The sequence below is a fragment of the Lissotriton helveticus genome, chromosome 6 (genome assembly GCF_964261635.1).
Source record: "Lissotriton helveticus chromosome 6, aLisHel1.1, whole genome shotgun sequence".
In the NCBI taxonomy this organism is placed as follows: domain Eukaryota; kingdom Metazoa; phylum Chordata; class Amphibia; order Caudata; family Salamandridae; genus Lissotriton; species Lissotriton helveticus.
This window is the reverse complement of record NC_136067.1, coordinates 604282868-604300786: the sequence shown is the minus strand read 5'-3', so window position 1 is coordinate 604300786 and position 17919 is coordinate 604282868. Positions and strand designations below refer to the sequence as shown.

Here is a 17919-nt window from a genome sequence, read left to right as displayed (position 1 = left end):
ATTATTATTATTATTACTATGAGGCCCCAGGGCTCCAGAGGATTTCCTGTGCACTTAAGCCCAAGAAGGGACAATGTGCTAAATAACAAACAGTCCTTCTAACCAAGGTGCCTCCTACCTGAAAGAAAGGTAAAAATGTGTTATTGGTTAACCACCAAATGCTAAGGCTGCTTGGGAGCCTATCTAGGCTGTTGTAAATGGAGTTGCTGGAATATGAATTTACCTTGAAAAAAACAAAAGACAAGAAGCATTTGGCAAAACAAGAACAGTTGGTTTAATTAAACACTTCAGCCAGGAGCACAGTTAGAATGTCTCAAACTACAATCAGTGATTCATTTGAGCCTGTGGTTTCCGGTGCTCAGAGCCTGCACTTAATTGTCAACACTGGCGCTTGTGACAGCCTGCCAAAAATTGGCGCTGTCTGCCTCATCTAGAGATGATCACAACAGGTAATTATTGATTCAATGTGCATTAGGAATGACTGTTACCTGCTGCCCAAGCCATTCTTATAGCTTCCGGGGGCCTGGAATAGTTTGAAGTGTAGGAGTGCGATGGTTAGTAGTTGTGTTGTTACTATCATTGACAGCATGGTGAGGCAATGTGTAGTGCAAGCTGCAGTGGCCTCCTGACGAGAGCCCTTGCGCTTTTTTTTTTTTACAAATTAAGCACTGCTATCAATCTGAACAAGGTTTTTCACATTTCTTTGGGTATCATAAAGTGTTTCTGTCGATCCTTTTTTGATAAAAGAATGCAGGCCTTGTCTGTGGAGTTATAAATAAGGCCCCTAATAACAAATGCAGGTGGGCCTCAACCTTGGATGGACACAATGGGGGGAAGTGGGTAATGTGTCCAAATGTCATGCATGAGGGGCATGTGATCACTGCATGTACTGTGTGTGCTGTGTCTTGATTGGTTGTGTGTTCCCAACTTCATGTGGAATCTGACTTTATGGTGTTTTTGGAAATGCATGCACCCCTCTGACCGCATGTGCTCATAGGGGCCAATCTCCCTGGACCATTGTGGTGTTTCTGTGTGTGCTTATCTGGGGGATTGACCTGAGTTTCCTGTTCACACATTCTTTTTGCTGGCAACATTTCACCTCACCTGTGATCTGCCAATCAGTAACCTCAGGCCTAGATCTCAGAGCATGCCTGACCATGTATTTTTGAGTCAGGGTTGATATAGTGTTCATGACATGATAGAGATGCAAGTTGGTTCTTGCATATGAATGTATCATTATGAATATTGGCATAAATTTTATCAATATTAACATTCCCAACTCTCTTTGAATTTTCAACTACATTATCTAACCCATACTTCGTGACAGTCACAATAATGGGGGCTAATTGCTCTTCAGTTCTGACTGTTACTGTTTTCCTAGTTACTTGCATTCTACCCAATTTGAGGACTGCATCTTTACAGCAGGAATCCTCCATGCAGAAAACCACAGAAAAACAATAAGAATATGAGAACGGGCAGCAATGACATGCACAGGCTAGTCAACGACCGGGGGCTCTAGGAGAACAGTTCGAAAACCATTCCTGCTCAGGGACACTTCCCTCCTCACGCATGTCTCTTTGTAAATGGTGCAATGCTTGGAAGGCAAGAGTCAAAGTCCTGTTGTCCATGTCATTGCCTGGGACAAACATGCAGCAGGACGCACTGATGTTGGCACACACCCCTCCCTCCATTGGAGTCATTAAGTCCAACACATATCAATGTTGAATCATCATGAGGCAGATAGCTCTCAATTCTTCCTTGATCACATTAAGCCTGAGCTCAGTGCTGTTCATCATCTAGAGCATTCCCCACCTGGTTATTTGTAACCCAGGTGTTTGCTTTTGTCTGCAAAGTAAAGAAGAGTATAGACCCGCCAGCGGATAATTGTGTGTCAGAAAACAGTCTGAATTCTACCGGAATGTCCTCGTACTGAGCCCAGCAGTTCTTTTTTCTCGAGCCTGATGCAACTGAGTTGTCTTCTTCTTTAGCGGATGTTGGTCCACCTGTGACAGATCTTCTCCGGGAATGACCAGGGTCTGGGTGTGTATGGTGAAGAGGGAGCAGAACCCAAGCCATCTGGGGTCGAGCTGATTGTAGGCAAACTCGCCGCATTAACAGTCCATATCCATCAGTGTGGAGGTGCCCCACTCCATTTCCAGGATGTGCAGCATCGTGCCACAGTTTTTATTTGTTCCTAGTGTAATGGTTTCTTTACCTGTGAAACACAAGGAATTCAGTAAGTTTCTGTGCAATATGGGGTTGCCCCTTCCCTTCTGACCAAGGATATCTATTCACCTCAGTGTCCCAGACTTCCTGACATGGGGTATCGATGCTGTTGTTCAACCCTCCCCTGCGAGACTCATTTCCCTTTGTATCATCAAGGTGGATGGCCCTACACTGGTCTGGTGTCAATTTGCTATTGAAGAAGACTACCCCAGATATGCTAAGGTGCACCCTAAGACTGCAATGGAAGAAGGGGCAGACGTGTTTGTGCATTGGTGTGGTGGTTTTGCTACCTCCAAGAATCTCTTCTCTGGATAGTGTCTGGCCCAAACAGTATCCTCCCCTATGGTGCCACTCCTGCACATCCTATCTAGCTCAGATTGAATACTGCTAGTCTATGTGAAAAGGTACAATGCTGTGGGATTGGTGTTGTATTGGGTAAGGTTCACTACTACTCTATGAGATTCTATTCTGCTGGGTTGAATTTTGTCCCGAATTCTACATAGGTATAGGTGGAAAAGGCATTTTTCTTTTTCGGTGGCCACCTCTTGGGTCACCTAAAGCCTGTCTGTGCTTACTGCAGGTGGTGTCAGCGAACAGATATAACATGACCTAGCTGATGCCTTGGAGCCCACTGCGGTCATTTGCTGATACCATGTGCTGTGTAAGAGGGTACTGTGTAGTGCGTGTAGAATGCTAGTGTCAGGTTTGGTGTAATTATAAGTGATATGGGAGAGGTCCCTACGCAAATACTCTGACAAATTCTGGGTGGACACCATTGGCTAGGCAGTTCTCTGGAAATTAATGGATGCGGAAACACCCGTTGTAAAGATAGGGTTTATAAACATACAGCAATACATAACATATTTAACATTGCAGGTCTTGGTATGAATCCAGGGGAGACGTCTGTAATCTTCTAGTGATTGGGGGTTTCTTAGTTTTGACAGTTCAAGATAAAAGGTTCATGGTGCAGTCCGTAGTTCTTGTTTCTTATACTTAAATCCTGTTAGGATTATTGATGTGGTCACTGGAAAGGTGGTGGCCCACTTTAAAAGTAGTGCACTTGGATGCTCGATTGCATACCTGTTGAATAAAAGCTATGTTCGTTTGTTAGTTCAGAAAACATTGCATGCTTGTGTGTGTCATTGCCAGCCATTTCTTAAAGGCTCCTGTGCTTTTATTTAGGGGTTTGTTTTTCCAAATTAATTCACACAATTTTAGTGAGATACCAAAAGGTAGGTGTTCCCAATAGAAGTATCTATTTTTGATGGGTTACATTGAGCAGAAACACATCAGTATTTTATAAGTTGTTAGGCTTCTCCCCTCTTAGTACCTACCTGGGAGTTAGACTGGGGAAAGATTCTTACAGGGTGATCTCATGAACATAGACTGGCATACATTTTATCTAGTGTTCCATGGGAATTGTCAGCCCTTCTCTCCCAATGTGCATATGGGTTTTATTGGTGCGGGCAGTGTCTTTTGACCTGTACGTATACGGGACGATGTGTAATGAGGGAGCTTGTGGCTGTCTGAGCACTGTTGGTGGTTGGAACATGCCCAGAGGTCACGTGTGTACCCCCCGTTGAAGGACTGGGCTATTTAAGGCCCAGTGGTGCCAGGGGACAACACCTAAAACCTTCGTGGGATACCTGTTCTGGCACACTAAAGACAGAGACACGGGAGACTTCCTTCGGCGTCAAAGATCAGAGTTTATTACTGCAGGGAAGCAAAAGTCACACGAAGTACAACGGAGTGTAGGTTCTGAGAGTCTGCTTCGAGTTGCATATGTGGGTCGCTCTCTTTTATACAGGATTTTGTCATTGCACAATATGTAAGCAAAAGGTTACAACTCATTTCCCACAGTAAAATTCAAATGATCGCTTTCATGTATTCAGAGCACCGGAACATAATTACATTAACATCACCAGTTCCAACTGTAAAAGCACATCTTCCCACCATTAGGTACATTCCACTTGAGTTGTAAATAAACAGGAGAAAGAGACAAGAACAGCTGCAAGGAAGTCAGACAGCAGGGAAGAGGGAGTGTGAGGATAATAGTGGATGCGTAATCGTAGCCTAAAAGGACTTGATCCCAGCACGTGCGAGCCTGAAACAATAGACCGGCACGGCAGGATCACCTCCGAGCGGAGGCAACTGCTTTAGCAGTGTCCTCCCCCTACTCATAAAAGACGCATGAAGGGGCATATGCTTCTTCCGTAAGCTTGGGAACTAAAAAGGTCACGATGCGGACAGTTGCCTGTTCGCTGACTACGTGAGGGCAAGGAACAAAATGGATGCCGTATCTAAAATGGAACCCAAGGGTTCAGATGTAGACGCACGTAAACAAGGCGAACCATGCCAGGTAGTGTAGCGAAAACGCGTACACTTACTGAACACGTCATTTACGGTTCATAGATACCTTACTTGCCCATATTCGTTCATGCCCGGAACACCGGAACGATTTTCACTGAACCTCAGACGCTCCTTTTGCCCTCATGTAGGCAAGAACTAGTCGAAGTCGGAGTCGATCTCGATATTCATCAGATCATTCAGATGTTGTTGGAACATAATTCTATCCATCAATGCCTCTTTGGTAACAGATGGCCTTCTTATACACGTTGTAGCGCAAAGGCCACATAAGGCAGGACCACACTGTACACACAGACAACACGTGAACAGAAATGTCACAACAACCCCTATGATCATCAGAATCTTCCAACCCCAAGTCGACATTAGACCCCAAAACCATCCTAGAAGCGTCCAATCTCCCTCGTCCTCGTGTATGGACTCCGAGATTTTGTGCAACTTGGAGATGGCTTGATAAACCGTTGGAGCGTTATCAGGTATGAATATGCAGCAGCTCGAATGGATGACCTTGCACACACCACCCCTATCCGCTAGAACAACGTCTAGAACCATACGGTTCTGTAACGTCATAAGCCTATCCGCTTGTAGCTCTGCTGTCAGATTACCAAGGGCTCTTGCAGTTATGTTAGCAGTTGACTCTACTACACAAGTTAACTGTCTCAGATTTCTGCTATTGACCATAGGGCCCCAAAACGGTAGAAAACCCTTGAAGAAGTCTCCTGCTTCTTGGCCGGAAGTATCCTTTTTACTAATGATACCTCTCACAACTCTGGTTTTGTGATAGTCGGCAGCAACAGTGAAAGTCGGGGGCAAGAGATTTGCAATGTAGCAGGTACCTGAGAAGTCATGTGGTAACCACGTATATGCTCGGTCATAACATACAAAATAGGTACCCTTGGCAGTCAGAAAGACAGGGGAAGAGAGCATAGGTAGAACGTAAGTATCCACACAAGCACTCTTCCCAAGCTGGGCTCTTGGATTTCGGCCACGACCTTGCAGACAAAAGTGGCCTAGGTGAGGTACAATCCAGATTGGAGATGAGCTTTTAAGCTGCCTGTCACCCACTGATATACTGTACTCAGCCTCACTAAGGTACTTATAGGTTTGCACCTCCTCTTCTGGGATAAGTGACGTATCGAAGATATCTCTATCTAGATCGGCAATAGCTATCATTAGAGACTTGTGATACGGGCCAGGACCAAAGTTTGCTGAGCGTGGCTCTCGATGGGGGTAGGAATCTAGGGCACTACGGAACATGGTTTGGAATTCCCGAGCTGACCCCTGGGGGCTGTACGGAAGCACCAAATATGGGATACCCCTGTTCATGGTATGTGGCATTAGCCCACACACCCAACAGTTTGTAGTATTTACCACCAACTGATGCTGATGCAAAAGTTGCACAAAGGAATTGTTCCTAAATTCCGCACGTCTGACTTGTTCATGTTGAGGCAGTAGGTGAAAAGAATGTGGAGAAACAGTAGAGACGAAATTTAGATCATGAGAAGGAGGAGTAGGTGAAATGGAAGGTAATAATAATTGAATCCCAAAATATACCCCACCCACCAGTAGCATTGAAACGGTTAGGAACAACATGAAGATCTGAAATAGAAAACATTTTGTACAAAACACTTTTGATCTTTGCGCCAACATTTTCTCTCTTTCCGACAGCTTTGAGAAGTCCATCCTCTAAAAACCGTCCGTGACGTTCTTGACGCACTTCGTTCTGAGTAGCGATTGCCAATTCCCAGGAGTTCCCAGAAATCGACAAAAGAAACCGACCTAGTGTCGATAGCTGCTAAACAGAAGGAAGTACCCGCACGGCCCTACGGCCAACCCAGATGATAGGTTAATGAATTAGAATCAATTCAATAATAGTCTCTTAGCTGCATGAAAAGAAAAGGTAAACACAATATATAATGTCCACAATGTTCATGACAACAGTAAGGGGTACTGTAAATTCAAAAAGGGAAATAAAACAGAACTCTTTTATTTGTCCTTAACGCTCGGTCGAAGAAAGTATCGACTTCTCCCGGGTTGAGTCTGATCTTCAAACAGTGGATTGGATGGCGAAAGAGTGTTCGATTGTCCAGGCAATTGTTCAGTGCTTGTATTCCCCAATGTTGAAGGAAGGGAAATTGTTTGAGAGGAATCAACAGGGGTGTCAGATAAAACTGAAGTGTTCCCTATGGTCTGAGCTTCGCTAAATGGGACAAAGCGTTGGGGAACGTCAGTTTCAGACGAGGAAAAACCTTTACGTATCCAGGTGTCTGCCGGCAGAGGAAGCGGAACCTTCTTGGTGTGGGTTGCATGCACCCAGTGTTTCCGTCCCTCCAGTCGAACCCCCGTCCTCGTTGCAAGTAGCACCTGGAAGGGTCCCACAAATCTCGGCTCAAGATGGCGTTTTCGTCCGAAATTTCTAGTGAGGACCCAGTCCCCAGGTTGGAGCCGATGACCAGGGCCCTCTGTTTGTGACGGCAGAGCCTCAAAGACCTGTTGATGAATCAAACTCAATTTAGCAGTCAGATCATATAGATAATCAATTAACATTGGATATTCAAGTCTGTTCAATTCTTTAGGTCTCGGAACCCCCCAAATGTTCGCAGGGCGGCCGAACACAATCTCATATGGGCTAAGCCCTACTCGAGAGTGTACAGTAGCCCTGGTCGATAAGCGAGCTAGAGGCAAAGCGTCGGGCCATGATAAACCAGTTGTTGCCTGAATTTTAGCAAGTTTTAGTTTCAGGGTGCCATTGTATCCTTCCACCAAACCCGCTGACTGAGGATGATTAGCGCTATGGAATTTTTGAACTATGCCCAGGCCACGGCACACACTCTTCATTACACTTCCCACAAACTCACTTCCGTTGGCCGACCATAAAATCCGAGGCATGCCGTACCTGGGGAAATACTCCTTAAGCAGAATTTTAGCTGTGGACAGGGCAGTATTATCCTTAAGAGGGTAAGCCTCAATCCATCTGGAGAACGCACAAACCACAACCAATACATACTTTAAATTATTGCATCTCTCCATGTGGATGAAGTCCAATTGGATAACTTCGAAAGGACATGTAGGAGGGCCAAAATGACCAGGTGGAGTGGGGGTGCCCTTACCGGGATTATGCATCAAACATACCATGCAATTCTTAACCACTCTCTCTGCACATTTAGTAATCCCATCATTCTTCCATACCGGGGACAACAACTTGCATATGCCCTTCGAGTTAATATGTGTTGTGCCATGGGCCATTGTAACAACAGCAAGCACATATGCATCCGGTAACATCCATCTCTGTTTCTCTGACAAATCAACCCAACATCCATCCTCATCTAATTTTCCCGTGCTTTCTCTCCACTTAGTTTTCTCCATCTCAGTGGCCTCATTCTGTATTTCCTTCACACTCTCCACTGTGTCCTCACACATACTAGTCTCCGCAGGCCATCTCACTGAACTTGTAACATACATTCGATTTGTCAGATCTTTAGCTGTCTCCTTAGCAGTCTCATCTGCAAACGCATTACCACGACCAACATCATCTGTCACTTTTCGATGCGCACTACATTTAATTATGGCCACCTGTTTAGGCAATGTGAGTGCATCTAAAAGGTCATTCACAAGCTGTCCATGCTGAATCTTTGTGCCATGCGACGTTAAGAATCCTCTTTCTTTCCACAATCGCCCAAAACTATGTGCCACACCAAAAGCATACTGACTGTCTGTGAACACATTCACCCGCTTTCCTCTGGACAACACACACGCTCTCGTCAAGGCGATCAACTCAGCAGCCTGAGCCGAGTTCTGATTTAATCTCGTAGATTCCACAACCGTTCTCAACGTCACTACAGCATACGCAGTCGTCACATCACCATTCGATAACTTAAAACAGGAACCATCAACATACAAAGTACCATCGGGATCTACCAATGGAATATCCTTTAGGTCAATACGACCCTTCGTCTCTTTTTCGGTTCTTAGATAACAGTCATGTGGTGCTACATCACTTGACTCCGTGTTGATCGGCAACAATGTTGCTGGGTTCAACACATTACATCGTTTTATCCTTATGTGACCAGCCAGTAACGTCAGCTCATACCCAGACAACCTTGCGCTCGTCAAATGTTGAGTTTTCGTTCGGTTCAAGAGAGTGTCAACTGCATGCGGAACCATCACCGTGAGCATATTATCCATGACCAGACCTGCGGACTGTCGAATGGACGCCGCAGCTGCGGCTGTTGCTCTTAAACAACTCGGCAAAGCTCTAGCTACTGGGTCTAAGGTCGAAGAAAAATATGCGCATGGGCGCTGTTTGTCACCAAATTGTTGCGCCAGAACACTCAACGCACAACCATCCCTCTCGTGAACGTACAGTGTAAATGGCTTACTGTAATCAGGAGTACCTAACACAGGCGCCGAACACAACGCATCACGTAATTCAGAGAAACTTTTCTGACACTCTTCAGTCCATGGCAAAGGAGTCGGAACATCCTTGCACGTGAGAGCTAACAATGGTTTCGCCAATAGTGAAAAATTTGGGATCCATTGTCTGCAGTATGACGTAATACCTAGAAAGGCACGTACATCTCTCTGAGTTTTTGGCACAGTCATTCGGGTAATCGCTGCAATTCTCTCTGGGGTCAACCTTCTCCCTTCTTTTGATAATAAGTGACCTAAGCAGGTTACTTCTTGGCAACAATATTGCAGCTTGGAAGGTGACACCTTGTGATGTAAGTCACATAAATGCCGCAACAACGATACTGTAGCAGTTCTACAAATATTTTTGGTATCAGCAGCTACCAACAGGTCGTCGACGTACTGAATCAAGGCTGCGCCTGCCGGTAATATAAATGAATCAATTTGAGTTTTAAGGGCTTGACTGTAGATCGACGGGCTCTCACAATAGCCCTGTGGTGCGCGTTTCAGTCTAAAACTGCGACCACCTAATGAGAATCCGAATAGATCTCTGCTTTCCTCAGCAATCGGGATACTAAAAAAAGCATTCTTTAGATCGATCACCGTGAACCAGGAGGCAGAAGCTGGTATCATAGTCAACAAAGCCGTTATATCAGGGACCACGGGAAACTGTGGGATCAAGATTTTATTTACTTCTCTCAAATCAATTATGAAACGATACACAGGAGGTTTAGATGGATCAGTGCGTTTTAAAATTGGTAGTACAGGACTATTGGACACATTTCCTCGAGTTTCTTCAATGACATCCTTTTTGATCAGGTCGTGTACAATCGTTAATAGCGCCCGTTCTCCCTCAATGGAGATACGATACTGTGGTATACGTGGCAATCGCACATTTGGTTTCAGCTTGATTATATAAGGTGGAATGTCCAGGAGACCCACGTCATTGGGACCTGTGGCCCATAGAGACGCAGGAAGGGAGCTCAATTCCGGTGGGAATTTATCGATCGACAAGTACATAGGAGAGATTACTCTCCGACCTAATGTAAGCTCCACTCCTTCAGGAGAGCAATACAAAGTCGCATATAACCGTTTTAACAAATCCAAGCCCAGAAGATTCTCACCACAACCAGTAGATAGAATCAATGGAGCCTCCAGCTCACGAGGGCCAATCGCAAGGGGCAAAGGGCTAGAGACAGGATTGCTAACCGGGGCGCCAGAGAATCCAACCGAAACATTTGTTAAGCCAGACAAAGGTGCGCCAGGGAGTTTCGAATGCATGATGGAACTTTTCGTCGCACCAGTGTCTAACAGAAAAGGCTCAACTACGCCAGATGTAGCAACTGCGACGTAAGGCCCACTCTGATCAACCGGAACTGATACTACTCCCTCTCTCTGTCGGTGGCTGTCCTAGTAACGGTCGTTTACAACAGTCTCATGTTCAACGTAATAGTCGTCCGCGTAATACTGCGCTGATTTATCGGACCTTACATTTCGCTGGTCAAAACAATTATTCGCGTCCGAGGACGTATTAGGGTGCTCAGTCTGATTTTGGAAGGTACCGCGACCTCTACCTCGAGATGCTTGTTGCGGACCACCACGACCACCTCGTGCCGATACACCATTAAGGCGGTCACGCAAAGCGGGACAATCATATTTTATATGTCCCTCTCTTCTACAATATGCACACTGGTTATACCCAAGCATAGATCTAAAGTCAGAGGAGTCAGAACGTGACTGCATTCTGGAGGATTGCGGTTGTGGTCTATATTGCTGTTGCGAATCAGTGTGATTTGAACGCGGAGGATATGCTTGCTGCAACAGAACCTTCGTTTTGAGCTCCTTTGTTTTTTTATCTACACGATCGCTTTCTTCTTTCTCCCTATTCTCATAATATTGAGCCGTCGCTAATATTTGAGCAGTAGTGGAAACAGCCCAGGCACTTTCTGAATTTTTCAATTTGTTGCATAGTTCAGGCAACAAATTTAATACGAATTTATCGACAAATAAACGTTGGCCTCCCTCAGTGCCCATATCCTGACCGCTATGATCGACAAATGCCTCTTAAAATCTAGTGAAGAAATCAGAGACACTCTCATCCTTCTTCTGTTTACAAGCTGATAATTTATCCCAGTTTACTCTCATCGCCGGCATAAGCGTTTTCATGAACATAATTATTCTCTGGGGCAGATCCGAAATTACCTGCTCAGGCTTAGCCCCACCAACTTGTCGGCCATCAGCCGCTATTATTGCAGCCCAATCACCGCCTAATTCATTCGCATGATTTTCCTGACGAATTTTCGCCCAAACCGGCTGTGGTACTACATTACCGAACAGCATGTCGATATCGGCAAGGTTCATAATAGTAGCATCTACCAATTGAGACAACTCCTTATAGTAACCCGCCGGATTCTTGCGTGGATCAGGCAAGGACTGTTTGACCTGCAATACTTCTGATCGCTTCCATGGGAGGTGTATCCAAACTCTCTGGAAATGCGGCAAAACTGGGGGATTGGCACCAGGATTACCTGGCATCCACACTGGCGGAACCTCTCTCATAGGATACTGACCAGGATCCGCTTTCCAAGTTTCAGAGTCGTCATCAAACGACACTCGAGAAGGCACTGTCGACCTATGGGCTAACAATCGCTCTAAGGCACGTCGTACATCTCCACCTACAATCATACCATTCGAAAATTGACTCTGAAGTTCAATCATATCGGGCGGTACGTTATCTAAATTGTCATTATACCATTGTTCCCTCAAAAAGTTACACATTTCTTCGAACACGAATCTCTGTGTAGGCTCATTAAACTGAGAAAAAGTCTCGAAGACCATGCGTGGAGGGTAGTTAGCAGGATGTCTTATCCACCTATGTGCCATTGTCACTAACGTCTCTCTCTCCCTTTCACTAGGGATCTGACTACGTCTCTGGGGAGGTTCGGAAGCACTGGTTGGTAGTATCGATCCGGATAGTGGGGAATAGAGCGTAGCAACAGTATTAGGAACACGGGTACGAACAGAAGGAGAAGAAGGAAAAAGAACAGGAGCGACAATATTAGAAGTGAACGTAGGAACAGCAGAAACAGGCAAGATAGTCGGGGTAACAGGGACAAAAGGCTGAGAAGGTACAGGCAAAGGAGCAGTAGGAATAGAGACAGGTGGTGCGACAAACGTAGGACTAACAACGGGCTGACCAGCAGCCGCCGGAACAACAGGAGGGACAACAGGAGGAACGACAGGCGGGATTACAGGAGGAACTACAGGGGCTGCAGCACCCTGTGCATAAGGAGGTGGCGATTTCATCAAATACGCTAACAAGGGATCCTCCTTTGAATCCTCTTCTTTCTTATCAAGACTAGATGGTAAAACCGGATAACATTTGTCTATCCTCATGTGATGTAGTCTAGTGGAAACTTCTATTTCTTTCTCTTCTTTATCTCGCTGACATTGTTGTACAACTTGCATTATCGGAACGAACCCTTCTCTCCGATCCTTTTTAAGCTGTTTGATTTCTTTCTGCTTGGCCTCTTTACGCCACAACCGAAAGGAATCAAACATAGCTGGCCTAGCTTTCTTTTTAAACAATTTAGCTTCTAGATTATCTAAGATCGTGAGGTCGAAACTTCCATGCGGTGGCCAACTAAGGACACCATCTTTTTTCGTGTAACGGACCCAATATTTATTATATATAATAGGACCCACACCATGTCGACTATAGAGCTCATATATCGGAGTTCCAACCGGAGGTATCGGACACGAGTCCTCCAACCGGGAATCCTTGTTGCAACATTTGAGGAAACCAAGAAATCCACTATGGCTAGGCATCGTGCACACTAACCTAGTATCAAACTTCAAGGGTTACCGAAGCACTAATTCTTCGTGGAAGACAAAACCCTCGGTTTTTGGCAATTGCAACTGTCAAATAACAACTAAGAACCAACAACTAAGAACCACAAATGCAATGGAACCATGCATACAACAAAGCTTCAAAAAGCTCAACAACAACTAAGGACTGGGAGCGACCCCAAAATACTTAACTGAGGACTTCAATGGCGTCACCAGGAAGGCCCGTCTATCGTCTCGCTTGTACGAAAGGTCTACGCCAGGCGTCGAAAACAGGTCGACAGTCGGGGCATCGGTCCGTCGCAGCCGTCAGGAGGCGGGAATCTTCGCGGGAAAAAATCTTCGGACCACTTATTTCGACAACAGGATCGATGAAGCGGGGTGCACCTTTTCCTCGGCGATTTCACACGAAGTTCCTCACAATCGTCAGGCTTTTGACCGGTACCGCCGATGTCGCCCCGAGTTGGGCGCCAACTGAAGGACTGGGCTATTTAAGGCCCAGCGGTGCCAGGGGACAACACCTAAAACCTTTGTGGGATACCTGTTCTGGCGCACTAAAGACAGAGACACGGGAGACTTCCTTCGGCGTCAAAGATCAGAGTTTATTACTGCAGGGAAGCAAAAGTCACACGAAGTACAACGGAGTGTAGGTTCTGAGAGTCTGCTTCGGGTTGCATATGTGGGTCGCTCTCTTTTATACAGGATTTTGTCATTGCACAATATGTAAGCAAAAGGTTACAACTCATTTCCCACAGTAAAATTCAAATGATCGCTTTCATGTATTCAGAGCACCGGAACATAATTACATTAACATCACCAGTTCCAACTGTAAAAGCACATCTTCCCACCATTAGGTACATTCCACTTGAGTTGTAAATAAACAGGAGAAAGAGACAAGAACAGCTGCAAGGAAGTCAGACAGCAGGGAAGAGGGAGTGTGAGGATAATAGTGGATGCGTAATCGTAGCCTAAAAGGACTTGATCCCAGCACGTGCGAGCCTGAAACAATAGACCGGCACGGCAGGATCACCTCCTTTAGCAGTGTCCTCCCCCTACTCATAAAAGACGCATGAAGGGGCATATGCTTCTTCCGTAAGCTTGGGAACTAAAAAGGTCACGATGCGGACAGTTGCCTGTTCGCTGACTACGTGAGGGCAAGGAACAAAATGGATGGCGTATCTAAAATGGAACCCAAGGGTTCAGATGTAGACGCACGTAAACAAGGCGAACCATGCCAGGTAGTGTAGCGAAAACGCGTACACTTACTGAACACGTCATTTACGGTTCATAGATACCTTACTTGCCCATATTCGTTCATGCCCGGAACACCGTAACGATTTTCATGGAACCTCACCGTAGACCCAGCATGTGGCATGCAAAGTGACCTTCCCTAGTGGTGCTAGATGTCTTCACTTTGTCCTTTTCTAGAAACGTCTTTTGGGGCTAGCTTTCAGGCTTCTTTTAATCAGTCTTTTGGGTGCTTCCTTAGATCTACATCTGATCTTTTATCTTAATTTTTCATGAACTGGAGGGGGTCAGAGAGCTGTTTAGGGAACCCATGTGCTTCTGATATTGCAGTGTCTGAGAGTGGGATTACTGCTTCCTCCATATGGTGTGTGAAAGATCTTGTGTGTTTCCTGATTGTTAGGCCAGATACTGGGGTGAGCAGATTTATGTGTTATAATCTCACACACAGCTGTGAGGGATTTTTGCAATCTCCCTTCTTTCCCCGGCACCTCACTCTCCCTCGGACCACATCTTTCCCAGGGTATGTGGACCTGCAGTTCCCAGCTATTGCCAGGGACTCCTAACCGGTGACACCCTTCTTTCGTTATTCTTTAAGGGGCATTACCCAGCGGACAGGCTTTAGATGCTTGGAAAACTTAGAGGGAATGGAGAAGGCAGAATATCGCTACATGGAGAGTTCAGTGTAAGACCAGAACTCATCAAAAGTTTCCCAATGTTGGCAATGGACTGGGATTGGTGAATGTCCTGGTGAACCTCCCTCCCTACTGACTCAGAGCCATGTGGCTATTCACAATCTGTTGGATTTTGTGCGTGTGCTGGGGAGGTTATGGGCTTTTCACTATCCCAATCATGTGGAAAAACTGGTTACTGAGACTTGAACATCGCTTTGTTTTGGAAATGAGAGAGGACCTCCATTTGGCTTGAGGCTGCTACCTTTTGGGGGCACTGTTGTTCGGACCACACACCATAAATTTTGGTCTGTATCGGCCATCAAAGGTAAGTGCGGTGAGGCCGTGGGGCGGGGCGGTATAGGGTGGGAAAGGGGGAAGTCGACAGATGACAGAACAGGTATAATTAAATAAACAAAGAATACCTATTCAAACATCTGTTGACACCCCCCTGCTGTGCCTTGCCTCACCCCATGCACTTACGTGTGTCGGTGCCACTGAACATGGTCCTGGGCTGGTTGCTCAAGAATGGGGACCTTTCTATTTGGTAATTGGAACCCATCCCAATTGACTTGTGGGTGCGGCGACCTGGATGTCTGCTTTTAAGCAGTGGAGGGGGAGCCACCCTGCCCCCTCTTCAGACTGCCCTCCCTTTTGGCTCAGATGCAGGGTGGGGCCTAGGCTCCTGCAGGTGCCCTTAATGGCAAATTCTTGTGAGGTTACTTGATCAATAAAGAACATAGAGCAGCCCTAAATTCCCAAGCATAAGTAAAAGCTTGAATTCCTAATATTATCGCATTGGTCCTTCTTTTTTACTTTTGAGGTGTGGGTGAAATGGGTGACATGCATTGGGGGTTTACCTTACTGCAGATTTGGGTTTTGCGTTTGTGCAAAGAAATTGCCTCCCCAGACAATTACCATTCCCTGGCTCGGTTATGGCCTGGTCCCTGTTCTGTTGGGTTTACTGTCTGTTTTTGCAGTTGCCATGCATTGCCCAACTACCTGATCCCTGTTGCAGTGGTACGGTGGCAGTCTGACTTTCCTGAGGCTGTGTGTAGGGTGCCTGGCCCCGTTAATTCATTCCCTCCGTCGATTTAAGGTCTCCGCGTTTAATTACGCGGATGACATTCAACTGGTCTTCACTATTGACTCCGGGGATGAATCCATTTCCACTTTCCAAAACACCCTCTGTTTTATCAGCGATTGGATGGGCACAAACCACCTGAAACTGAACCCCGACAAGACCGAGCTGGTGCTTGTCGGGGGACCCTCCAATCCCTGGCACTCTTCTTTTTGGCCTGCCAGTCTTGGCAGCCCCCCCTGTCCCGTCAACTCAGCAAAAAGTCTGGGAGTTGTCATCAGTAACGACCTATCAATGACACCCCAGATCAGCGCTGTAGTTTCCTCCAGCCACTTCCAGCTCAGGAAAATACGTAAAATTTCTCGCCTACTTACCACCGACGCCCTTATTTTGGCCTTGCTTGCGTTAGTTATGTCTTGGCTTGACTATGCTAACGCACTATACGTAGGCATTCCCGCATACCAACTCAGGAGACTCCAGTTGATCCAAAATCAGGCTGCCCGCCTGATATATCATCAACCCAGAGATCAACATGTTCAACCCCTTCTAAAAAGTCTCCACTGGCTACCGGTTTCTGCCCGCTGTAAATTTAAGCTTGGTTGCATCATTTCCAAATCTCTCACTGGCCATAGTCCCTCCTTCATCTCTTCCTTGCTTCATCAGTATGTCCCTTCCCGCACTCTCCGGTCATCTCAGATGGCTCTACTGTCTGTCCCTAGATTCAAGCGGAAGAAACACGGTGGCCTCAGGTTTTCATTTTTAGCCCCGTCCTTCTGGAACTCTTTACCTCTTCTTCTTAGGCTGCCCTCCCCCTATTCCAGATTCAGATCTTCCCTTAAAACGCACCTCTTCACTGAAGCGTATTATTAGCTGTTTTTATCTGTTATGTTATTTCCTGTCTCTCCTTCTTGCTCTCTCCGTATAGCGCCAAGGAACCTAATGGTGTTAGCGCGCTCTATAAATTAATTTAACATAACATAACATAACATAACATTCATGTTTCCCTGGGCTTGGTTTTGTGGATGGAGGTTTTGTGGGGACTGCCCAGTCTCATCAACCTCTGTGAATGATATGCTTTAAGCCAGCATCTATCTGCCATGTGGCATATATTCAGAGGCAATAGTAACATTCTCTGGGGCCTGGTTGTTGACAACCACCCTGTCCTCTGCTGTTATAGTTATGTTGAAATACTTTAGAGTTTTGTGGTGGAAATTTCCTAGTGGGTCGCTGAGTGGCAGGTGCTTGTGACTGGCTACCCATCTCGTGGTCAGCTTCCCTCGTGTAGTCGGCGTGGACATTTACATGTGGTGGTTTTCTATCTATTTTATGTGCAGTATTTTCTGCAATGGTTATGCATTTGGGTATCATGTTCGGCAGAAGAAAGGGGTCTTCTGGTATAAAAAATGGTAAACATCGTTTACCACGATGTTTTCACAACGCAGTACCTTTAGCACGCATCCCTTACAACGCAAGTCGTTACCACGACTTGCGCTGGAGGGCGCTAAAGGATTAAAAATAGTTAATTTACTATCCCAACACCTTCCCTAGGGTCCACGGGGACTGGTGTTAGAATAGTAAATTAAACTATTCGAAATCCGCACCCCCAACGCAAGTCGTGGTAACGACTTGCGTTGTAAGGGATGCGTGGTAAAGGGATGCGTTGTGACGGTACGCGTTGTACCGTCATACATCCATAAAAAATGCATTACATAGCACTAGACAGCCTCGTCTGAGCCACTTCCTTGTGCATGGACGTACTAAGGTGGTGAAAGAGGCTGAATTCGGAGGTCCTAGAGGCACAGATGCTCTGATTCTTACCGCCATAACCCCTGTGTGCATATAATAAGAAAATGAGTGGCTATGCCATTTCTGCGCACATCATTATATATTATTCAAAGTACAAATCATAGATTCTGTTGTTCAGGCAATTACCAAGAAGGCTACTGATCAGGATAAACAATAGGTAGTCCAAATGTGGTGCTATCGTAGTGATTGCACCCAGCCACTTACCATGCTATCTCCACAGCATTGGACCAATTTCAAAAATAACACCAAAGCACACACTTGTAGTTTCACTAT

At 45.8% G+C, this 17919-nt stretch overlaps 1 protein-coding gene across 2 annotated transcripts in view; it reads right to left on the bottom strand.

Moving 5' to 3' along the window:
• Positions 1 to 302: 302 nt before the first annotated feature.
• The window catches only part of LOC144761453 (endogenous retrovirus group PABLB member 1 Env polyprotein-like), a 104075-nt gene continuing 86458 nt past the window's right edge, over positions 303 to 17919 (bottom strand). The window contains exon 2 of one of the 2 annotated variants that reach the window (XR_013595724.1): positions 303 to 2215. Coding sequence is in view for 1 of the 2 variants with exons in the window: in XM_078646813.1 (XP_078502939.1) it covers positions 4732 to 6273 (1542 nt within the window). In the remaining variant the exon portion in view is untranslated. Of the gene's footprint in view, positions 2216 to 3568; positions 7081 to 17919 lie in introns of those variants that run through there. The other variant, XM_078646813.1, reaches the window with a different exon arrangement.